At 41.7% G+C, this 26,081-nt stretch overlaps 1 protein-coding gene across 4 annotated transcripts in view; it reads left to right on the top strand.

Annotated features, from left to right (window-relative positions):
* The window catches only part of LOC128758639 (protocadherin-15-like), a 175,399-nt gene that overhangs the window by 72,635 nt on the left and 76,683 nt on the right, over positions 1-26,081 (top strand). For all 4 annotated transcript variants that reach the window (XM_053864808.1, XM_053864806.1, XM_053864805.1 and 1 more), the window contains 7 exons: positions 2,864-2,998; positions 5,112-5,261; positions 5,362-5,453; positions 6,180-6,281; positions 18,603-18,735; positions 19,630-19,709; positions 24,301-24,394. In XM_053864808.1, the coding sequence (XP_053720783.1) occupies positions 2,864-2,998; positions 5,112-5,261; positions 5,362-5,453; positions 6,180-6,281; positions 18,603-18,735; positions 19,630-19,709; positions 24,301-24,394 (786 nt within the window). The remainder of the gene's footprint in view (positions 1-2,863; positions 2,999-5,111; positions 5,262-5,361; positions 5,454-6,179; positions 6,282-18,602; positions 18,736-19,629; positions 19,710-24,300; positions 24,395-26,081) is intronic.

Below are 26,081 nucleotides of genomic sequence, written 5' to 3'. Positions count from 1 at the left end.
TCTGCAATTTCATTAAGAGCACGGCTGTCGGGCAGAACAAGGCACTTTGTTTTCACGTTAACAAAAGTGAGAGCGACATGCAAATGGTAAATAATGGGATGTGAATTCACATATTCTCTAGCTAGCCGCACATGCTGAGTCATGAGAAATGGCCGGGGGAGCCGTCAGAGATATGATGTAATAATCGATCAAAATACAATAAGCTGCGGGGAAGAAGAATGAGCGAATTATGGAAATCAGATGAAGATGTATATCTGGGTACAAAACAGCAGTGAAATGATGTGGACTTGCTTCTAACAGCCACTGTGGAACAGACTGGGGCAGAATTTATAGTGAATTTATTGATGTGAAATAGTTATTTCTGCACCCAAATGACTGTGTGCCCTTACCGATAATGTAGCTAGCTCTTCACTTTCCCCCAAACCAAGCAAGACTATAAAATTGCTTCTTTGGCAGGAGCTACAAGCAAACAGATTCCATCCTCTGATCTATTACTAGTATTGTCAACATCACATGGCAGTGGAGACTTGATGGAGAATGACAATGCTTTCCTTCACCACACCACTATAGATCTATACAAACACTACACACGAAGATGACTATGGAAGTGCATGAACTCACAGTAAAGTTGTCCACGTCACGCTCTAACCTCTGCAGTTGCTTTTTCGTCCAGCTGTTTTCCAGAGTTTTCAAATCTCAACTTCTGGTCACCCTAGTCATCTCAACTTCTGGTCACGTAGTACTATGATTTATATCATTTGTATGTTGGATTTTATAAAGCCATGTTTTTGGGATTCACCAGATTAAACAGAATTGAAACAGGCCAAAAGACTCTCCACAATATATATATATATATATATATATATATAGCAGGAAAGGAGAGAGAATATTTGAAGCCAGGATAAAATACATCCATGTAGTGCTGAAAACAGTTCATTTTCATTCATCAATATTTTAATTATTTTCTCTGTCGTTTCATCCTGTTGTCTGGAGATTCAAATATGTCTGTGTGTGAAGTGTGTGTTTTTTTCCTGCTGCCTTTGAAGTGTTTTCCTCCTAAATAACAACGTTTCTACTGAGACCCTGCTTCCTGATACGGGGGCATGGCAGTTTTGACATTCAGCTCTGTGACACTTCAACCTATTGGCCACATCCAGGGACACCACCTACCAGCACCCTTGCGTGGGCATTACAGCCATGTCAGGGAAAACAGATGGCAGGAATGTTCTACCGCAGCTCGCAAAGGAATTAATAATTGTATCCAAATTTTTTGAAAGAAAACAGTTTCTGCACGTCAATACAAGGGAACAAAATCGGACCCATTTTCACGACTACTTTATGGAGATTATATTAGCGATACTCATCAGTGTCAGCATACAAGGACAAGCTTTTAGTTCAAGGAAGAAGCCCAAAGCAGCATTCAGCAAGCGTACGCCCAAAGTGATATACGCAGGAGATGTTTTTAAAAAACGCTGCACCGTGACGTTCTTGCAGAATTTATGGAGAACAAAGATGATCAGTCCGTAATTGCATTTAGCCTTCTTCCATCGCTCTTATTTATGTCTCCATGACTGCCAGTATCTGTTCCGCACATTGCGTGTTTATTTATGGCTTAATATCGGCGCTGGCTGGTATTATTGCTCCTCTGCTCGCCCTGCGGAGCCTGCCTTATCTGGGACCGGAGCACTCCCACCCACACAAATGACACAGCGTGTGGGCATGTCAGAGGACATGGACAGGGATGGCCTCCCCCTCTCACATGCAGACACATGAAGGAGCAGCAGGTGGAGCAGACTGCGCTCCCTCACTTTGCTTTGTTTGGATTTTCTGTTCATGCAACTCACTATTGGCAGCGTGGATGTCAACAGAAAGGGTGTGAAAAGGCCACGGTGTGTGTTAAATGCTCCCTGGATTGCTCATTCAGGCCTGCCATACCAGGTGACCTGCTCATTAATCTAGTAGTCTAATCTGCCGCAGCAGTGAGAGAATCCACTGAGACAGCTAAATAGCTCGCATAGTGTGTTTAGAATAGATCACAATATCTTCCCGGGGTTGGACTATTAATGGGCTGCTTCTCATTAGGCTGGGTGGAAAGGTTAGTGTAACTTATAATGTCACGTCGTGGCATAATTGAGTGCCATACCAGTCCAACTAGGGCTGCAAGAGTTCGGTCATTGCATGTGTTGTATCCAACACGAGGTCAGCAAACAATTAAATCGCACCAGTTTTATAATCTAGAGGATATGATCAGTTTGTGAAAAGAATGAATCAGAAACGGCTGTAGCTGTAGTGTATTGTGCAAGAATCAAAACAGCAAATATGTGTCGTGTTTTGTGCTAGTAGAGTCGCTGCTATTCCCATATACCAGTTCCAGTACCAGGGCTGTGTGACAGATGTGACTACGGTGTCCCACATTGTTTGAATGACATGTCTAAAAGAGGACCACGGATGTGATACCTTCATTGAAGGTCCGGGTCGTGTTAAGTTTGATGCAGAAAACAGCAAAATGAGGCAAGTTATCAGGCAGATCGATTTGCTACTCTCACAGAGATAAAGACTCCTCAACCTGTTTTAGTAGCAAATTACAATTGACTTCCATCCCAGCTCATTGCAGATGAGCTTCCCAACTTGATAGAAGTCTTTTTTTGCTTTCAGTTTCTATTGATATTGTTCGTAGTGTGAAACAAGTGGCTCTGACTTTCATTGAGATGGGGAATGCATCATGAGAGAGGACTCATGGAAGTGGGTCCACTGGCATTGTGATAGGACCTACTGAAACCCAGAAGGTCCTCCTTTCTTCTCCTCCATGGGCTCAGTCAGCGTCCTGCGCCTTAACTGCTTCTCTCTGTCTTCTCTCCAACAGACCAGGGATCCTCAGCTGGAGTTCTCACTGGACAGTTACTCCAATGTGTTTGCCCTGTCTGCCAATGGGATCAGAAGATACCTCACGCTGGTGCTCCCTCTTGACAGAGAGACGCAGGACTCCTACACATTAACGGTGAGAACCTCTTTATTGATAACTATTTTCTATAATCAATGCTTGGAAGAGTTTTGCTGGAGCCCAGTTCAGTGGCCTTTCTGAAAAAACCCAGAGGTTTGGGCAACATTACATGAACAACCAGAATAAATATTTCACCTACTGAACTATAATGTATATAATATAATATATACTATACTATAATAAAGAATATAGATCTCTGTGTAACGGCTGAGCAGGTTTTTAGAAGTTTTCAAACATGAGCGGCTGAGTCTGATGAGATGCTACAGTATGTTTATTACCAGTGGATTATTTAATGAAGTGCAGTTCTTTGCCCTTGCATAGATGTTTGAAGTGTGGGAGAGTAATGAGATGTGCTCGCACCTCTTGAAATGAGATTTCCTGTTGCAGTGCACCTTCTCTCTCTTTGTTCCTCCCTGCCTTCTCCTGACCCTGCTTCCCTTGCTTTGGGTTGCTTTTGTCGGCGGCCGGTTCTTTTCCATATTGCTCCGGAATGGTATTATGTAGCAGCTCATTGGTTTGACACAGACATGTCGCCCAAAGTGGACATGCTCCATTCCATACAGTCCGACATCGCCACTCAACTTTGGCAAGGTCACACACTGTGCTTTCAGCGATGGTGTCTGTGTGTGCGTGTGTGTCTTCATAGAGCTGTTTGGAAGCTTTGCGTAGGTCTGAAGTATTGATTGAAAACTGGAGGTGTTCAGTAATCATGACTCCAGCTTAAACAAGCAGAGAAAGACTGCAGGAATGTGAGACACTGCCAATGAGGTGCCGCTAAGCAGCTCGTGGGCAGATTGGCTTTTGAGGAAGAGCATTTCAGATCTTGTAGTGTTTGCATGTTTTAATATCTGCTCTTGGAATGCGATTCCAAATTACATTCAAGCCAATATTGCTCACAATGTTTGCTTTTCTTTCTTGATGTTCAGCTTTATACATTAATAAAGATCAGTTGTGAGACCATTTCAAATACAGTGAACCTCTTCTCACGCGTCTGTTCTCATCAATTCTGAGCCTTCGTTGTGATGCAGCTATTTTTATTGTTGTGATATCACATGAATATAAGAATACTGTGAGTTTGTGAACCCTGAGTTGAGGGAAACTGGCCCATGAATGAACTAACCCAGAGGTCCCTCTGTCATATCACTCCGTGGCGAGTATCTGTTTCAGCGTTACTTTCAGAAAATGTGCTTTTATGACTGCTCTGACCGACCATTTGGAGAAGACCATAGTGTCGTCGATCTATCTACCAGTTTAGTAGTAGTTGTAAAGTGTATTCCCGCCTCTCACCCAATGACCCGCTGGGATAGGCTCCAGCACTCCCCGCAACCCTGAACAGGACTAAGCGCTGGTTAAATGATGATGTATATACTGTATGTACAATGTATCTTAAGTCGTTGCAATGATCATTTTGTCCTTGAGGGTGCACCTAAATTTTCCTTTACATTTATTTTTAATGCACACACTAATGCAGTCATTCGTATTCTGCTGAGGGCAGCACGGTGGTGCTGCAGCCTCACAGCAAAAATGCTGTAGGTTTGACTCTGGCCTCTCACTTGCTCCAGCCAGTGAGTGCGCGTGATCACAGTGGTGAGCCCATGTGGTGATGACCTGCAGACAACCATCTCTGTTTTAATGCACTCTTCTTTCTCTTCGATTAAATGAAATGCTCCAGGAGGCTCTGTCTCTGTGATATGCCCCACCTCCTGACTGTCGACCTCCAAACGCTGCTGACTTTACACTGGAATCAGAAAAGTCAAAGATATTGAAGTTCAGTTCGGACAACAATTGAGGTTTTCTTAGATTTTCAGGTTTGCGTTTAACATGTTTAGGATGTTATTGTCACATTTACAAGAACACACGTACAATAGTGATTGGAAATAATCACTATTAATCACATAAGATAATAAATTTTAATTCTAGTTTACTCTCATAGTTTATCCAAAAACATTACAAGGATACAAGTGGAGATAGCAGTTCCCCACTTATCTGAATATATATTTGAAATCCTGGTACATACTGTTTAATTCCCACCACTCAAAACAGAAAAAAATTGACTGCTGAGTTTTTGTATTTTCCATTGTTTCCTTAGTAGCTTTTTTGTCTCCTCCAGCTGCAAGCGTCAGATGGCGTCCAGCAGAGCGTGCCGGTGACTCTGACTGTAACAGTGCTGGATGCCAACGATAACACTCCAACGTTTGCAAACGTCTCTTATCATGTCAACTTGTATACCGACATGCTGCCGGGTGACACTGTCTTGCAGGTAACTCCTGTTAAATAAACCCTTCATAGGACTTTGTTGACAAAGTTTACAGACTAACTTTTTTTTAATGATTTTTGCTCTACCTTTAAATTGCTCACAGCTCTCCGCCGTTGACGCCGATGATGGTGCAAATGGCCAGGTGACCTATCGTATCTTAGCTGGCGATCAAGGGCAGTTTCACATAGAAAACAGGTAAGCACCACGACACCCTCATGTGGTTAGTGTTCTGTTGGCACTGATGAATTTATACTAAGTTCATTTCACGCAGGTACACTGTCGAAAACTCAACGTGCTAAAGATCTCATGGATAAAAGTCAGTGTAGTCAAATATAAAATCTTTACATTAGACTTTATATTTGACTATTCTGAATGGAAGACAGTGTTGACAGAGAGTGACAAAGCATGTGTGAGCAGCAGAGGGGGCAGTGATGTCGGTGGAGGAGATAGATTTGAGAGTGAGGACTAGGCAATATGGATGAGGTTCAGCTAATAAGAAGTTTGTTATCTAGTCTTTGTCCGCCATAGTTGTGGGTTTGTCTTGCGTAGATGGATTCAAGGTGGCCGAGTGGTGATACTGATTTGAGAGTGAAAGTGCTGTCAAACTTGGGAGCTAGACCCTTTGGCTGGGAGGAAGTGGAGACTGTGTAGTTGTCAATGATGCAGGAGAAACTTTCTTGGCGGTTGCGATGTTTTTTTTGGATCAGCCAGGAGCAATGTAATTTCGCTGTAAAGTTTAAGGAGGTTGACAGGGAATCAATTGCATTTCAGACAGGCAGAAGGTGAACGCAAGGAAAGTTCAATGAAATATAAAAGCTAACAAATATCAGAATTAGTCCACATTTAACATCGAGTGTTCAAAAATTGTCATAAATAAAAGGCTATTTTGGTTCGTCACGATCACATTGCTTGTCCCCACAGCACCGGGGTGATAACTGTAGCGCCGGGCGTGGATCTCTCTGTCGGGCGCCACTATGCTTTGACAGTGGAAGCTGTTGACAACGGACCTGAATCCACTCGCAGGTAAAGTGCAATCTGCTTTTGATATTTTCCCCCAATCACAGAGTGACTATATTTTGTGGCATTTGCACAAAATGCCACAAAAAGTAAACACAAATTAATTCATTTTGAAGGTATTAAAGTTTTTAAATCAGGGATCAAATCTGAACCAAACATGCTGCATCATCCAAAAAAAAGGAACTTGTTGTGTTTGCAAGACAAAGAGCCGATGAATTCACTACAAATACTCCTTGAACTCAGGTTTAGATGGATGACTCAGGACTTTTTTTTCTAGCCAAATCAATAAAGAACCCCAAAATCTACAAGGCAACACACTCCAGTCTCAATGTCTTTCTTTTGTTTGGGTTTTTTTTTTTTCATTTTTGGGGGTATTGCAAGGTAAATTGAGCACTTTTTTATGCTCAGTATGTCAATGTACAATTAAAGCAGCAATAAGTCTGGTCATTGAGCTCTTAACTCCTGATACTGCGGTCCAAATATTAGAAGACGCTATTGAATCCAGCTACCTTTTCTCTATCTTTTGTCTTGATTCATCTCCTCGGCTAATGGCACACTTTCATTTCTCAGACAACGATCACGTCGATACATCTCATTTTGAATAGATCGAAACCTTGGTATGCAAAAGAATAGAGGCGATGAAGAAGTCTATTTGAACATTTTAGTCTTAAACACAAGCAGTTTCAAGGATCAGAAGTCTTGAACAGGCTGTAGTGAACAAGAGTCCATGAGTCATCTCACAGCAGATAAGCTGGGTGGACTAGCATCCATCAAATCCAGGGGTGTCCATTTGATCCACAAAGGCCCGCAGTGGGTGCAGGTTTTAGTTCCCACCAAACATGCACACATTGGTTAACCAGTCACATGCAGCTGAAACATGACATCATGACTGTCATGACATGCAGTTAAGGACAGTGGATGAAGATGACTTTTTAAAAAAAGCTTGTCAAGTTGGAGATAGCTGAGGTGCCTAGCATGGAAAAGGTACAGGTGGTCAGTCAACCTTTCTAATGTCGGTGTAATGAAATGTTGGTGCATTTTACTGATGTATTTGTGGCGTCAAGGTTATTTGTAATGCTTTAACAATAGTCTGAGTTTTTTTTTTTTTACATGAAAATGAGACTCCGACAAACAAAAAAGGAACTGAGGGGATTTTTGTTGCCACCATGGTTGGTTCCCAGAACAAGCACATGTACAGAGAGAAAGTCATAAATACAGTACCTTACAGTCCACTGAAGCTGCTAAGCTAGGCTCTGCTCGCCCCTACGTCTGTTGGTGCCCGGCACAAACTCTGAGACAGAATAGATATTCTAACACTACAATACACCAATAGACGCCTCCGAGCTCAGACCTCCACAAGCCGCCGTGCCGCAGATCAGTGCAACACCGGGCTGCCTTCTGCTGGTCCCATGTGTTGCAGAGCGATCTGCCCCCATCCTGCAGTGTGCATGATGTTTTTTCCTTGGCATCCCCTGTTGTTTTCCTCCCCCTCTCATCAACTACCCGGCAAGGCCCCTGCCACATCCGCAAGATCCACAACTCTGCACACCCTCTCAATATTTTATCATTTTCATTCATGTTAGACCAGTGCGACTGATAATTAAATTAAAATTTATTGATAGATAATTCCTGGTTCTATAAATCTTTAAAAAGAGGTGAGGTGACTTGGTACAGTATTTTTAAACCAACAGTGCCACCTACTAGGCTCTAAAAATAAGGACACAGTTTCACGAAGCCTCACTGGCCCGTCACTACCATCAACACTCCAGACTCCCTTTGTCAACCTAATGTCAGTCCCAGTTGTCAGTAGGTTTTCAATCTGCTGTAAGTGTTTGTCATTTTGCCTTTTGGAATGCAACTCTGCCACAAATGGTGAATGAAAATCTGACCGACGTGTACCAGGCATGAATGAGAGTGTAATAAACAATGTAACACTTGAAAGTAGCAACAGCATCTTTCAGCGCAGGCTTTTGGCATGCCTTTCTCATTTTACAAACAAAAACACACAGAGGCTGAGAGGACACCCTTCAGTTTTCAAGACAGTTTGCAAATACACTGTTCAAACAGTGATGAAGCCGGAAACTGAGATTTTCAAGTGGTTGCAATATTCACAGTCGAAGAGCTAGCCATCTTGTGAATTCTCTTTGAGTGGCAGCTTGCTTCACTTCTCACTTCGGTGCTTCTTATCCAAAAGATGAAGATCAGAAACAAACCCAGGTAAGGCACTCAATCAAGAGAAGGTTGTTGGACGTCCACTGAAGTGCGATGCTGAATGTCGCGTGCCAGCCCTGTGTGCATGTAGGCAGGCGTTTGTATGTCTAGATGAGTGATCTTTCGTATGAGGCTTTCATATGAGGTTGTTTGAAGGCTGAACTCTGTGTCACAACTAAAAACAGCAGGAATGGATCCCGCATGGAAGGCTGATGAGGAGTGTTGTTGGTTTATAGTTCTTGTTTCCTAAGAGCTAAAGTCAGTCTGGCACTCTTGTAATACGCCCATGTTGCCTTACTGCTGCCAGATCTTTGAGGTGAACCACTCACTGCAGCTGTAAAATGTGCCTGACTGCTCAAAATATGTGTCTGTGCTGAGCAAAAGGGGGAGAGGCTGGTAAAGAAATTGAGAAAACAGGTAACAATGTAATGTGTGAAAGAAATGTATTCCAGAGTAAATGGTTGAACGGCACCGGTACTCTTCAATGCACTCTGTTCCACCAGCAACCTCAGAATACGGTGGCCTTAGGGCAACATAAAGTGACTCTCGAGTCTAATATCAGGTGGATTCATTTATCAATCATCTTAAGAAAGGATAAATACTTTCTAAAGTTGCTTCATGTTCTTCAATATCCAGCGGCTTCACAAAACCTTCAACATCAAACTAGAGCGCTTTCCCAAACCTTCTATGCACTGAATGTAAATGATATTTTTTGATATTTGACAAATCTATGCAGGAAAAAGAACATGGAAAGAAATTATTAGCATGAAATTATCTTATGTCTTGAATGTCAGTTAAACAAATTGTACACTGTTATGGCCACAGCTGCCATCATACAACTGCTATGCCCAGCCAAATTCAGACTACTATCTGAATTCAAGACTGGAATATTTGTAGTAGTCACCTGCTGATCACTCCATTAAGTCAAGGCTGAGTCACGATCTTTTGGAACTGAAAAATCCACTTCAAGCTGCTTGGATGCTGTGGCTCTCTGCTCGTGGAGCTCAGGCGAGCCATAATCCTGTCAACTGTGTTTCGGTCTTGCATGTAAAATGCTTTGGCAGATTACAGTTACTCACAATGGAGGCTGACACACCGTTTCCTTCAGGTAGAATAAAGTAAGATCTTTACTTTCAATTTGAAAACATGAGCTTTTTCTCCGAAGTCAGTATCAGGGCGGCTCACCTGGATGTGTGTAGCAGTATGGTGCTGCTGCAGGTGTGAGTGTGTGGTGAGCACTGCGTCTGATTCACTCTCCGTAAAAGCTTACTCTCTCTTAGCCATTCATCACCACTCATACAGTGTCTCCTCCCTCCCTCCTGCTGCTGCTGCTGCTGCAGCTCGGAGCAAAGTTGGATGACAAGACCTCTCATTTCAGTGGCTTTAGACAGTAACAAGCCATTTTAATTGTCTGGTAACAGCTTTATAACAGAGGGAACCATAATTGATTACAATAGCTGTTAGGGATAGAAAAAAAAGTAACACCGTTTCTATTTTTATAATGTCGCTATTCCCATCCCTGTTTGAAACATTCTGGCGTCTTGACTAAGAGTTGGTCAGGAAAGTGACCCATGCTGTCTTTGGCTTTCTACACTGTTTCTCCTGGGATTCAAAAGAGAGAAGAATTAAAAGGGGAAGCTTTTCAAAACGCAACTACAATATTTAGAATAACTGCTTGCACAGCAGCTGTGTGTTAAAATATGCAGCAGTCAAGAGGCACAGAATCATTATGATGAAAGTGTCTCGGCCCAGACTGCAGATTCATCAAAAATGTGCCAAGGGTTACTATCTTCTGTGAAGTCTTGTCTTATCACCCGCGCTACCTTACCGGTGTGATACGCTGACTGACGGACTCGACAAAAGCTTTTTGAGGGCGAGAAGTGGTGAGCTAAAATGCTGTTTGGAATTTGGTCTGCCTTAATTCAGTTCTCTCCTCCAGTGGCTTTTTAGCCCAAGATATATTAGCTCTTTACATGTTGAGAGCTCCGGCTCCTACAACCACAAATGAGTCCGACAGGCTGAGGCAAGGATGCATAAGTCAAAGGTAGGGAATTAAATGTTCCACTGCTGCTGCTCTCCGAAGTGGAACAAGCAGAATTAATTCTATATTTCTATGTAGTATTATATATATATATATATATATATATATATATATATATATATATATATATATATATATACCTTCACCTTCACCTTCTTCTACCACTTATCCGGGGTCGGGTCGCGGAGGCAGCATTCAGAGCAAGGAAGCCCAAACTTCCCGATCCGTACAAACCTCCTCCAGCTCTTCCCAGGGGATCCCGAGGCGTTCCCAGGCCAGACCGGAGACATAATCTCTCCAGCGAGTCCTGGGTCTTCCCCGGGATCCCCTCCCGGTAGGACATGCCCGGAACACCTCCCCAGGGAGGCGTCCAGGGGGCATCCGGATCAGATGCCCGAGCCACCTCAGCTGGTTCCTCTCGATGTGGAGGAGCAGCAGCTCCACGCTGAGCTCCTCCCGGATGACCGAACTCCTCACCCTATCTCTAAGGGTGCGCCCAGCCACCCTGCGGAGGAAACTCATCTCAGCCGCTTGTATCCGCGATCTCATCCTTTCAGTCATGACCCAAAGCTCGTGACCATAGGTGAGGGTGGGAACGTAGATCGATCGGTATATATATTGCAACCAGGTCAAGTAAGTGTGAGACATCATCACCATATTATTATTATTATTATTAAACATTATTATTATTAAACATTATTATTATTATTTAAATGTTAAATGTGAATTCTTAAACATAAAGGGACTCAATAAAAGTGATCAGCAAATGCACAGAACGGTAAAGAAAAGAATATATGCGGTCCATGCGTGTTGCTATATTGGAATAATTTTTATGAATATTTTCAATCTTTTTTGTAATTTCAGATCAAGCAGCTTGGTTTAGTCAAGTTGAATCCGCAGTCTTGTATTGAATTGTATTGCTACTTTCCTTTTAAATTTGGCAAACATTGGAATAGTAAAATATGCACCATTTTTTATAGATTTATTAAAAAAAAAAAAAAAAAAAACCCTCCTGCTCATGAGGGAGGTGACACCAGATTTGCAGACTGATAAAGTCTGGAGAGGACGCCTCCTTCATAGATGATGTCAAGCATCCACAGGAGAGTCACTGCTTTCAACAGCCAGTAGTTTGCTATAGAGACGTCTGTCCTGTCTGATAGATTGACCACATCCTCCCCCAGTCGTATTAAATCAGCCCCCTGAAACATCTTCAAGGGAATCGCTCCCGCTGCCTCAGAGAGGAGCCGCTTTGTTAGCACACTGTTCTATATGTAATGAATGGTGTAGTTCCATCCTTCCCCCTGAAACTTTGGTCATCGATCAATTTAGTGAGGTTTGAATGGCGCCCTGGTGCTGGGGACTGTTCATTGGCTGGCCGCATGTTTACTTATTTACTCTAACTTAGCAGTGACCTTGAGAAACAGTTGCAGTAAAGACCAAACAAGTCCAACACAAAACGCGGCCCCTCAATATGTGTATCATCACTTTGATGGTGCAGTATATGCTGATGAGCAACACAACATTAAGTTTCATCCTTGTTTTGAAAACTATTCAAGAAGTATTTTCCTCTCCAAACAGTGTACTTTTACAGCATACAGTCAAATCAAGAAAACAACATCCATGTGTCTCGAATTGTGTTGAGTCATGGCAAAAGTGTCCATTTCCATCCAGTGCTGAAATCTTCATGAAATTCCACCCACAACTTTTTGGAGTTATGCTGTTGACAAACAGGCCATCGCTGCCAAAAACACAACCTCCGCCAAGAATGAAATGCTTTGATAAATTGTTGGTGTCACACAAGTCAGCAACAAAAATAACACTAAGGAGAAAGTGTCTTAAGCTAAGTTGAAAACATCTTTAGAAACGTAGACATTACTGAGGAGTTGACAAAATCATTCATGTTCCAAGTGCTGTCATTCGATAACCATTTGCATAATTGAAAGAAAAGAAGGAGAAATGTTGGCCATTCGAGGAATCATAAAATTTCTCAGGCAGCTCGGCCAGTCAGACTCAGCTGCTTTTCACATTATTCAGTGCGATTAGTGAAGAAAACGGCCATGAGGAGAGACGGAGTGACGCTGCGATCTCCATTGAGGGGCGAATGAGACTGTCTTCACTTCCAGGTAGTTTAGTGACAATGGAATGAGAAGATGCCTGACAGTTGTGGCCAGTTAGATCTGAAGCGTAACACGAGGCTGACCCGAAACAAACAATGTACTTTGGTCACCACTAACTCAGGTTTGGACTGAAATGACAGAATGCACTTTTTATTGCCAGAATGGAGACAGATCGCTCTCGGCAACAATATTTGTCAGTCATCAGAGAAACCTGGCTGCAGCTCAGTGGCTGCTGAATCGATAGAGAATGTGAACCGCTGCAGATTGAGGTGGTTGCACTGATTGGCTCACAAATGGTCCCTACATTTCCCCAGACCCAGTTTATCTCTGCTGGAAACATAACCCCCGGATCCGAGTCAATATCTGTCTCTGCTGCCTGGTTTGTTATAGGTCAGGACCCAAAATGAGCAGAGTGTGCTGCACAAGGTGAGCACTAACAAGGCATGAACAATGGCCTTTTTGGTTCTGAATCTGAGATGGTGAGAGCTGAACCTGGAGAGCCGTGTTTGACAGATTTAAAACATAACCTGTTTTGAGTTTAAATCAGCAGGGTTTTGTGGAAGCATGGGACATTTGTAAAGTGTAACCTCTCAAATATGTCTTCAAAAATCAATGGGTCTTTTAGCGAAAAGCAACTTTATTTTGTGCTCAGCACTGATGAATGCCAACATTCCTTTGGTTTGGTTTTTGTAGAGCAAGGACATGAGGAGAAATGAGAGGAAGTTCAGAGAAGATCATCCTCCTTGACTGAATTATAGGAGCTTTTTGAGAAGTGCCATGACAAGGTACATATTACCTTGTGTCTGTTAAAAGCTGTTTCTGAAGTATTTCAGTCGTAATGATACATTATGTTGTGTTTCTTTTGGCATATCTGCTTGCTGTATTGAATCGAAGTTGAAGGGGATTAAAAACAACTCAGCAACCTTTCAATAAATCACCAAATATATAAAACAATTCAGTAAGATAAAAACAGATTATTGTGTGAACTTGCAGCTCAATGGAAAAAGATTTTATTGATCGAGCCCAACCTGGGAAATTACAATGCCCTGTTCATAATAGGTTGGTCAGCGAGTTTTATCTCTTCACCTTTTAACCATTTTGAGAACATTTTCTCATTTTCATTTTCTTCATTGTAGTTTGTCCCCGTTTATCCTTGATATGACCCTGAAATGTTTGGCCATGGATGTAACTGAGGCTGAATGGCACTTTAGTAGGTACTACAAACCCTGATACAGGGTAAATTAATTTAATAATAAGAGAAAAAAAAATCCATTAACGGTTCAAAAACAAATTGAACAAGGAGTCCAGTGTTGACATAGTCCAATACCGCTTGTCTAATGTCAAATAAGCAACCAAGGGAGTGGAAGCGCACAAGGAGAGCAGGACAACACACGGTCAAATAAACTGAAGCACCAGAGTAAAGCTACAAAATACTTCCAAACCTCCAAGTTATTCTGGGCTGTGAGCAGGGGGCCTATGCCAGTCCGGAATCCTGGCGATCTGGCACAGCAGCCAGCTGGAATATAAAGGGTGCTGCCTCAGGCAGGTGATCTCAGAACCAGTTCCTGCTGTGTGCCATTGGTGAAGCTCAAAAGAAGAGGTGAGAAAGGAAGTAGGGGAACAACATCAAAGTAGATCACCACATCTTTGGTCTAAAGGTGTGTAAAACCTCTGCCTTATAATAAACCATCAATAATAAAAAAAAGATCATCACTGTCACTGTATTCGTCGTGATTTGTTTCACTATTATTCGTAGACTAACATATCAAGATCAAACATGTTAAAAACAAAAAACATGAAACTACCACTTTTACCTTCCACAACATGCCATGAAAAGCTGAGACTGCAGCCTAGCTGAAGCTGAAACTGCAGATCAGAAACATCAGGGTAACACGTTTGTAAACTGAACCCTCTGTGTGACTTCATGTTATAGTACGTGGCAATGTTGCTCCTAATATGATCATGACAATGGACTGTCGCCAGTTTAGGTTGCTTCTACTGTTCAACCTGCTGTTCAACTTGTGAGTGAAGGAGTGCTGCCAGGCAATGTAGGTGATGTCATCGTTTCAAACAAACTGTTGGAGTGAACGTGTTGTATTGAATTTTTAATAAAGCCACAGCGGTATTGCAGAACCTCAGTTACGTTGTCAGACAAATATAATAAGGCAAATATGGTAGTTTTGGATGTCAGTATTCAGAAAACTGTGATACATGTAGCCATAAATATTGGCTGAACAGAGTGGAGTAAAGGCAGTATTGTTTTTCACTTATTAGAGAACAGATCACCTCTCGCCGAATATGATTATTTGAAATACCAAAGCAATAATTTCACTGTGAAACAGATTTGTTGATATAAAATACATTACACTCTAACAATTTCATTAAACCATAATTTATCTTTTGTGATGGATTTCACAACTTTTTTTCTGGGCCTGTGTATCGTGGATTTGAGCCAGTCCCAATAGGACAAATCTTAACAATCCTTCAGGCATCATGTAAAAAAGCGGATGTTTTGACAAATCCTTTTGTCGACATGAACGTAAAAAGACAGCAGGCAGGAGCAGGACGAAAAATTATGGCAACTTCCAGAAGTTAACTCTGTGGTCTACATGTGGTGCGTCATAAAATGTACCTAAAATATGTTGAAGCGCAAAAAAAAAATACAAATGTGAGCAACAAGAGGCTTTGTGTGATGACACAAACAAAATTATTATTCCTCATAAAGAGTTGTTGCAGTGTTGCGGTGGCAAAACTGTTGAGCCAGACTGTGTCATTGTACAAACATCCTCTGTAAATCACTACAGACACTGGGTGTGATCAAACAAGATCATGTACAACAGATGCAGGGAGCAGTTTTGGATGGGGCCAAGTGTCTGTCGAAAGGTGGCCAGCTCAGTCATTCATCAGAGACTCTGAAATAGCATCACATATCTGTTGCTAAAGCTTTAAAGGCTGACAAATGGAGAAGTTGAAGAGGAAAGTCTGCAAACACAACTCCAAATTAATCTAAAAGGGTGAAGTAGGAACTCATCCTGAATAATCTTCTGCTTTTAATCAATAATTCAATCGAAGGTGATTGAATAAGAGACACACTTTCAATATCACTGGTGGCTCGGAATTTGTCCAGACTCCATTTATTTACTTTATTGTGAAAGTAAACAGATTTATTGTTCAGACCTGCAGATCGTTGGCGTTTTCATTTGAGTGGGGTCCGTCTCTTCTTGCTGTCTTAAGAAAAGTCTTTATTTGCTTGAAAGCAGGCAGTGCTTTTACCAAATGAAGGCTGCTTTATGTACGCAGGGCTCTTTCAAGCCAAAAAAAACCAAAACAAAAAAACATGTAATCCATGGAGCAGGTGATGTTTTCACTGAGCGAGAGAGAGAGAGCACAACCGTGTGTGTATGCTGTGGCTGCAATAAGATTTTGGTCGTAAACCAGACGTTCCGTGAAATGTTTGACTTTATTCTTGAGACATGCTTCCAAATATGGTCCACTAAATGACTGGCATTGCTCATTTGTGCTGGCTGACTTGAGTGTCAATACTATTCCAAGCGGTCACAAGCCTGAGCTGAGAAGTAAAGAAGAAAACTTGATATATATCCAATCCTGTTGTGGTCTTGCGTCATGTTGGATAATGTTTTTGTCAATACCCTGTCAGTGCCGATGAGAGATTCAATTGAAATGTTTACCCTGTTGATGTCATAGTCCCTATAGCAAGTCGTTTCTTGTGACCCAAGTAGCAGCTCACGTTGTAATACTGTGACCACAGTATTGAAATTCCAAAGAGAGACCCATGTATTGAGTTTATTATCATGTAGCGTATTGCTACTCATATACTTAGTTACAGATAGTGACCCACTTGTCTGGGACTATGAAAGTAGTGACCACCAGCAAAGAGACTCAACATGTGGGAGAAGTAAAGGGCATCTAATGTAATATAACAATTCACAAAAGACAAAAGGAAGAAAAGAGAGTTGCTGAATTGGGTGCGAAACATAAACAGTCAGAACGCACGGGAGCAAAGATTGAATCGATGACCAACCGTGGCGGTCAGACATTCAATCCTGAGAAAACACAGTCCAGTAAAATACAACAAAATGTACATGCTGGTCAAAAACTCATGCATCATGAAATGGAAATATAAACGAAAATAAACGTTTTGTAGAAACAGGTGAGAAAACAGCAAGAACAAAGGGAGAGAAAATAGAGAGCATATGGTAGAACAGAACTGACGCACAGATTATTTCCAGGATCAAGGAAGAAAATGCGACTTAAAGAGGCAAGAATTACAGAGCTCAAGTCCTGCTACCTGCATGGGAAGACTGTCTATTTGGCACACACTTCAGGGAGAGCAGGGCTTCTCACTGGTGTGTAGATTGACTGCAATTAGTTCCAGGTGTGCGCCGGTTAATAAAGTCTGTCAAGGTCACTGGCCAAAACACATTATAGGTAGACCAATCATCAACAAAGCTGTACTTCAGACACTCTTGTACAGGTTGTGTCTCTCAAGCATTGCTTGCTCTGTGGTACACAGTGTTCACAGTTTGTAAACACTATCCTCTGCACAGAGACAGTCCAAAAGTCCTCCAATAATGAGTATTATTATCATTACGCGATTATTACAGTCAACATTATCAAACTTTTTTATCTATGTAAATTCATGTTCCATGATACAAGTGAAAATGGCATTTGATCACAGAAAGTCAGTGGAGAAGGGTTAGTAAGTTAAGTTAAATTTGACAAACTATAGTTATTATTCCAGCGTGCTCACGCATACTTTATAATATGGGAAGGGGAAGGGATTTTTTTTTTTTTCACAACTTTACTGCATTTGGAACGTCGATCCCAAAACATATTTATTTTGTCTGGGTAGTAGAAAACAGTTTGGCGGTCGTTTGCTTGTATGAGGTTTGCTCTGGCAGATAGTTGGGATGGACATGCTGAAGGACCAGATTTGATCAAGGCGTCCATCTTCACCATCACTGAATCGATTCAGTCATTTGAAGCTGATGGTGATGTTTACTGTGAAGGTCTTTGTGCAAGGAACCTGACTAATATACAGTAGCAAATCAGCCTATTTTGTAAGGCAAACAGCCAATCAGTGTGTTTGTAAGGCAGAGCAGCCTGATGAACAAGATCAAAGGCCTGTCTCGTATGGGACGTTTGTCATTTAGGATCAAAGGAACATGTTCACATCAAACACCAGAAAAGGCCTGAAAAAAATGTTCGATACCGTCATATTACAATAGCAAAGAGCCAAGTTTATGGATCAACTCGGAGTAACTAATGTGATGTTGCATCACTGCATGAAATAAGGAGCTAATAAAAAAATACACAAAAAAATCGGTCTGATTAGAGAAAAGAATGTGCTATGTGGAAACAAAATGTGGAGAAGCCACATTGATTCTAGTTCATTTAACTTACGCAATTTGATCACAGCTTCAGTGGTTGGTTGCGATAGCTAAGGGAAACATTGTTTGATGAACTCAGTCATGCAGAAAAAAAATCATTACAATTTTTTTAAGTAATAGAGAAAAACAGAATCATCGCAGCTGAGATAATAAGTATCTGTAATAACTTGGTTTTTCATAAATTATCTTCTTGAGATAAGAGAAGCAACAGGATATTGCCGACTGAAGCGTCGGCTTGGTGCAGATCCAAACAAGCGGTTACTGTACCAGCGTCTCTTGCACTCTTGGCTCCTATCGATTAAACACAGCATGGAGAAACAAACACTGGTCAACCTCACTTGACCTACATTTCAGACCGTTCGCTGTCTTTGACATGGTGTTTACCCACAATCCTCCAGTTATGCCCTTTAGTCCTTTTCCTCCAACACACCACTGCGGCTTCATACATTCCCCATCAGTCTGCCTGCTCTCCACAATTTTTTTTTCCCAATATATTTGCCTCATCTCTGCTCCTTGTGTTTGAACTCTCCCTGTCTCCTCTCCTCAGGTCGTCCATTACCACTGTTTATATTGAGGTTTTGCCACCAAACAACCAAAGCCCTCCTCGCTTCCCACGGCTACAGTACAACCTGGAGATCAGTGAGGCGATGAGAACGGGAGCTACAGTGCTGAGCATGCAGGTGCTTACACACACACACACACAAATACACAAGACATGTGACCGAGTTTTATCAATATGATCACTTCAAGAACAGTATTCATTCATCTTCTATTGCTTGTTCCCTTAGAAGGGATGTGAGGGTCTTCTCTGGGTGACAGGCAGGGGACCCCCTGAATAGGTCACCATTTTGTATTCCTATTTCTAGTGCTTTCCTCAGCCTCTCACCTTAAAGCTGTACATCCAAAACAAATGTACGTTGACCGGGGACTATGGACCAAACTTGAGATCAATTCTAATGACCCAGTTATTTTGAAGTTTTAATCCTCAAATTCAGGCCGAGGTCCGGCAAAAGGACCTCACAAAAGCAAAACGGTCCGCACAAGGAGGTGATCCCCACAGCTATACGAGGCACACACGCACCTATGGACGATTAGGAGTATCATTCAAACTCTTGTACGTTTTTGGACTGTGGAAGGATGCCAAAGTGTCCACGCAACCATGGAAATAACATACAAACACAGAAAGGTCTAAGGTTGCCACAACCTGAGAGTGAACTAGCTGTGAGATGGTGGCATTATCATCACACACCATGCACCGCCCAAAAATGGTATTAAATTAAATGTCATACTCTTAAAGGGCAATGTACTTTATATCACATTACATATGTGTCAATATTTTTTTATCTTGAATAGTGTCAGTCAGCCCTAGCATGACAACCTTGCCCACAGTGAAAGCAACTTAGTTGGCAGCAATACATGCTATTTAGATCTGAAAATATCACACATTTGTTACTTATTTGGTGTCATTCGGTATCAACATGGCACAGCTGTCACCCCCAAACCCCTGTCATCTAGAAAGCAGAGGTGTTTGACAACATGTTTGGGATTAATTGAACATTTCCGGGACTCTCTAGGCTTTGGATCGGGAGCAAGACCCCATCACCTATCAAATTCACAGTGGAGACGCCCATGGACATTTTCAGCTTCAGCCCAAGTAAGCGCCAAACAACCAGCCTCTTCTGTATGCACACACACGCTTCAGAATCCAAAGCATTTGTTTTATTCATTTATTTCTTCCTCTGCGCTTTTTGTGTGAAGTGTGTTTTAGTTAGCGTGCAGATCCCATTAACCTTTGTAGAAGAAAGAAACGAGGGGGAATTGTGGTGAGGGGCTGAAAATAGAGAAGCAAAAAGGGTTGAATCATTGAATATGGATGATCTTCATTCACTATAATGCGCAATATGGCAGATTCACAATTGTTGTACGGAGCAGAATCATCATCCGAGTCCTCTGGTTTGTGTTAAGACAATAGCTCAGCCATGAGGACTGGGCTCGCCTTGCACTGATCCGGTCCAGGATGCAACACTGCACTATCCAACTCAGACCGGCTCCGATCCAATCACATTCATGCAAAAAGTTGGCTCGGTTTGATGCCCAAAAAAGAACACAGGCACATGAGCTGAATTTGTGCAATGGATGGCTCCAATGTCATACAATATAAAGTCAATAAGAATTCATACACTTTTCACATGAGTCTTGTTTTGATAAATGTATTGCCACTGTGGCCCTGTAGGGAAATGTCGATCAGACAAGGATCAGCAGGTATGTGCGATGGACATTGCAGCTGTCAAACAGATACACGGTTTTATGTGACTTTTCCACCTGCAGGACTCATCATAGGCCTAACATGAACAAACTTCAGAATTTGGAACATCCTTTTCACTTTTCAAGCTTCTACATACAATAGTGCTGGTGAAACACAACAGTCACTGCCGGAGCAGTTTAGAGCAGGGGTGGGCATTTAGTTCCATAAAGGTCCACAGGTTCTTGTGTTCTTGATGGGTTGGAACAAAACTTTGCCCACCCATGTGTTTCTGCTCTGTGGGTGCTGAAAACATTAAGAGATTATATGAGTTTATTAATGTCAGCAGTGTCCACTTCATGCCATACAAGATCCTGTCACTGTCTTACTGATAGTTTTATTTACGAAGGGAGGAAATATTAAATGAAACATTTTGAAAACATTTAAAATAAACATTTTAGAGCTATTCCACTTGCATTTTGTGATATCCTATAAAACATGTAAATTTATGTGACACCGGCGCTTTTTTATCTTATCCACAGTATTGAACAGTAAATTCACATGAAATTTCAATTCAAGTCTGAATATAATAACAAAAATATAAATAACTGAAAATGGCTTCATAAAAATGATGTCAGTAGTCCAGTCAGACCAAAAAGATTTGCAATCGTTCTTGCCCTTGAGTTTCCAGATAGACGGGAGTACATTTTCCGAATACACTTGTCACATAGTACAACCTGAATTTGCCTACAGCCTCTTTGTTAAGTCACATCTGACCAGACACTGCACATTTGTCATGTATAAGCACATTTTCACTGTTTGGAAATGATGAGTGGCATGATTACATAGTCATCCCCACCTCAGTTCTGAAGTGTGGCCCTTCGGATCAACACATTCTCAACCCCAAGGTGTCACATATGGACTGTCAAGTCAACTTTTGCATCCAGTGTTGATGCAGAAGTCAGCCCTCTCCGTTGCCTGTTGACGCGGGTGCTGGCAGGGGGACAAATGTTTCCTCTCCAGCATGACGATCAAAAGGAGGGTTGAAGATTGACGGGGCCCATGAGGTTATGTGCCTCACTAATGGTGCCAACAAGTACCCACTGTAGCAGCAGACTGAACGATCATGTGCTTCACTCACGGTGCTTGTATATATGTCAAGGTGATTTTTATTTACTGTATATAGCACATTTCCACAATTAGTGCTAGCCAAAGTGCTTTTCAAACAACAAAAAGAAGTATACAATTACAAATGAAACACTAAAATTTGTATTTTTTTTATAAATCTTGAATAAAAAATTGTAAAAGAACACAAAATGATAAAAATGCAATACAATAAAACACAGTAAAAGGATGCGCAGAAGCCAGTTCAAAGAAGTGTGACTTCATCTTGGATTTAAAATGATTATGCAGCTGATATCTGGAGGTAGTTCCACAGTTGGGGGACCAGATACAGAGAAAGCTGTGTCCCCTCAAGTGTTGAGGTTGGTCCTACGGTAGCTTAGGAGCAGCTGGGAAGATGCCTAGTGGCCTGAGTCATGCAAGCAAAGATACGAGGGGGGCAATCTATAGAGACATTTAAAAACAATAAAATTGTAAACGGGATCCTAAAGGAAACTGGAATCCAGTGCAGTGAGGTTAGCAATGGTGTGATATGTTCTTGCCCCTTTGTGCTGGTCAGCAAATAGGCTGCAGCATTGTGTACCTGCTGGAGTCGAGAAAGAGAAGCCTGGCGGAGACCACAGTACACGTAACATCCGACTTACGACCGGGATCGTTCCGACCAACCGGTCATAAGTCGGATTGGAAGAGAAGGATCTCCAAATATGACAACTTCAGTTATTGTCATTCAGTTTTAACCAGTTAAGTGACACCCGGCTTTTAGGTCCCCCATACACACCTGATTTTAAAGGCAGATACATTTGGAGATCATCTGCAAAGCTCTGGAAGGAAATATTGCCAATATTGAACCCAGGGTAAAAGATAACAAGAGAACAGACCCAACATAGAGCCTTGGGGAAGACAACTCAAGCACAATAGACCAAGAACAGAAAATGCATATAGTGGAAAAACCCTCTCTCACTTACGGCAGGTATCAGAGGACAAGGGAACAAAAGGCGCATGAAGGTTCAAAAACACACTGACATTAAAAACTAACAAAAAGCTCAAGGGCCAGAGAAAACACTAGAGAACACAAGGAGAGCAAGCAAAGTCAACTTTAACAGCATAGGAGCATGGTCAATATGACACCAGAGCCTGGAACCAGGAAGCTTATAAAGGCTCACAGGTTCACTGATGAGGTGATTTGTTCCAGCTGGGTGTCATGACCTTTCAAGTCAAACAAATGGAGAACAGCACATACAAAATAGACCATGACAATTACTGGAACAGTATGCGTTAAAGATGCTTCATTCATTGTGTGTGTTTTTTCAAAGGGGCCACACCTACAATGTTTGTGTCCAAACCGACCAAGTAGGGTAAACACTTCATCCTAACTCTGAAAACTCTGAAAATTGAAGCGATTCGCCAGGGAGTGTTTTATTGCATTGATGCCTATAAAAACACTTTTAATCATTAGAAGTAAATCTGACTCCTGTCTGCAGCCGTTGCAATCTTTCCACTTTTTTCATCACGTCATCATACAAGATGTCTGGTAGGAGGGCGAGCTTCTTGACCGGCGATGAGGCAGAGTCTTGCCACAGACATAACCGTCAGCAGACTCTTTATCTTCATGTGTGATGACTCGGACTGAATCAAAATAGAAAGTTATTTAAGATATTGAAAATCCTTTTGCGTGTGGTCCCCTCTAGCGATGTACCAAAGTTTAACTCATTCCAGAGTCCAAACGGGTCCATTCCAGATCGTTTGTTCAGCGACTAACCAAACCCACAGTTAATTAACATATATTTGTCGGCTGGTGGGATTTCTGCTGCTGGCTGAGTCACTGTTTTTTTAATGACACGCCACTGAACCATGACAGCACCTCTGAGACTCATCCTTAATATCGTGGCAGGCACCATCTGCATCAGCAGAGAGATCATGAGCACAGAGAAACCGTACTGTAATTAGCATTTGCTGTCATTCTGTGCAATTCCCAAAGTAGTTTGTTTATAAAGACAAATGCTTACAGGTTGGGAAGACAAGCGACATGGGAGCCAGACGGAAAGCCGAGTCAGCAGAGCTGCAGCACTTTCTGATAAATGGTGGGAAACCATCAGCAGGGGAACGATCAACAGCGTTCAGAACTTACTGTAGAGTCCTATAGGACCAGTCTGTTTATTCGCAAAGTCTCTCAAAATCCAAGTTGCAACCATGCTGAATCTGTCATGGCTGCTCAGGAATCAGACCTGTTGGCGTCTTACAGAGGACTCGGGAGAGCGAGAGTAGCTTTAACAATAGACTATTACAATTAAACGATAAGATGAACAGGAACGATGAACCAAAGGAGTCGACGCCAAACGTGGAGCGAAGGAGACAAACACAAAGGGAGAGGGGTAAAACCTGGAAACAAAACTCAAGCCTGACTATGGGGGACAACAAACACACACTCAGAATAAACTCACAATGCCCAAATAACAAAAAGCGCTCAGTAGTGGAATTAAACACACACACACAAGGAATAAATTTAATGGGAGAAAACAAAAGGTGAGTTTCACAAACACTTGCACTCGATACAATGAAGAGAAGCGAGGAGAGCAACTAAGGAAGCGGCTGAAAAAAAGTCAAGCACACACAAAATTGAGAATAATCAAACGCGCACAAGAGAGTGGAGTCACAGGAACGCGAAGTAACCATCTGGCAACACGAACTTGCACCGGAGTGTAGATATCTAACAATGCTTGATTACCAGCCGTGTTGTCCGGACGCTGGAAGCAATACAGGAAACGGAAACACACAACAAACTCACAAACACAACAAGGTCACACCAGGACCTTTATTTCTCCTGGCTTTAATGTTGCAGACATTCTAAGCTTAAGTGTATTTCTCTATTTTCTCTCTCAAGGTCTGGTTATTTGGTTCTGGACCAGCCTCTGGACAGAGAGTCTGTGGACTTTTACACTTTGGTGGTCACTGCATCTGATCAACATCCAGATGGGGTAAGATCTTTTTTCATATCTTTAACATATATGATTACATAGATCCTGCTTCACCTTACAAATGAGGTTTATTTGAGTGTTCTTTCTGGTGGAAAGTCATATGGACAAACATACGGTAATTACACAACTACTGTATTACAACATCAGACAATTCTTTAAAATAGCAGTTTTGCCAAATCCAATGGACTCAGCACATGTGTTGCAATGCTTGCTTGGAATGTCTTTCCAACTTTCAGTCCAATGTGCTTCAGTGTGTAATATGCATTTATCAATCCAGCGCTCCCTGCAACCCTGAACTGGACTATGTGGTGGTTTGCTGACAATGTATGTGTAGCCTCCCAAAATGTGCGTGTTTACTATAATAATGACTAAAATACAGTCATTATTATAGTAAACACGCACATTTTGGGAGGCTGGTTATCACTAACAGTAAGCTGGTTATCATACAGTACATTCATCACTCCGACAGTACATGAATCCAAATAGTCAAGGATAAAATGCAGAACACTACATGGGCCAAAAATGATGCAGTCTGTGATTCGATGACAACTAATGAGGAGATGGTGTGCTGGGTTGTTAGAAATAGTGTGTTCTAAATTTCTAGATGGACAAACCGCTCAGTGGCCAGAAAAGTGGCAAGTTGGATTTGCAACCTTCAGTAGGTGACTGACTTCATTTCTATCCAACAGGACCCGTTTTCAGTTGTCATGTTCCATCAGCTGTCGGTACGCAGCACGTATGGTGGGTCAGTGTGAAAATAAGTTTCAGGAGAATTATTTTTAAGGACCATTAAAAGTCCTTATTTTTAAGGACCATTAAAAGTATCAAGAAAATACAAGCACAGCTGAAGATAAGAGAGTGACTGTAGGAGAAAAAGAGGTAAGAAACAAATTTGAAAAGGGCTGAAAGCGCCTCCAAAGAGGGTCAGCTATGCATCACAGACTCATGGTACAGGTATCGCATCATTGGGGAATTTGTGTGTTTTTTGTTTTTTTTTTTGTTCGACTTCAGAAGGCTCTTTATTTAATTCCCATTCAATTGCAGTGTTTTATTTCAATTTCAATTTATTTCAATATTTTTCAGAGGTGTAAGATGCTTGGTGCTGCATTTGAAGTGAGCTGCTGTAACATTGAAACCATGTAACGTCACACTGACTACTGCAGACCAAGACATTGATTTGAGGTGGGCTGTCACTGCTTACACTTGGGGACGTCCCATCTTAAAAAAACATCTTCACAGTAGTGCAGTGATCGCATGAAGTTTGTTGGCAGAGTATTTATGACTCACAATATATTGTTTAAATGTTTTATTTTATTTAGTTTTGTGTTTTTTTGTTAGTAAAGACTCTTAAATGGATGAACGTTGTCCTTTCAGTTTTCAGTATACTGTATGTTACTGTGAAGTTTCATCTCGCCAACACCGTGTATAACTCGAAGTAAATGGAGAAGCATATTAGGGTCCCTAGTTGACATGTCGACTCTTCAGTTTATTACGGCCTCGCTCTCCCTCTCACTCTGTTCTCCTGCGTCCTCTCTTGTCTCATGTCAATTACAATGGAGGAAAAGTTAAAGGCTCTGTTGAGGAGAGAAATTTTAAATTGTCTGACCTTCTCTCAAACTAACCCTTTCCAAAACATATTTATCAAGGGAGACAAAGTGTGGGTGGATTTTTACTTCCTTAACAGCAT

The sequence above is a fragment of the Synchiropus splendidus genome, chromosome 5 (assembly GCF_027744825.2).
Source record: "Synchiropus splendidus isolate RoL2022-P1 chromosome 5, RoL_Sspl_1.0, whole genome shotgun sequence".
In the NCBI taxonomy this organism is placed as follows: Eukaryota; Metazoa; Chordata; class Actinopteri; order Syngnathiformes; family Callionymidae; genus Synchiropus; species Synchiropus splendidus.
The sequence above is the reverse complement of the archived record's forward strand: the minus strand, read 5'-3'. Positions and strand labels throughout refer to the sequence as shown.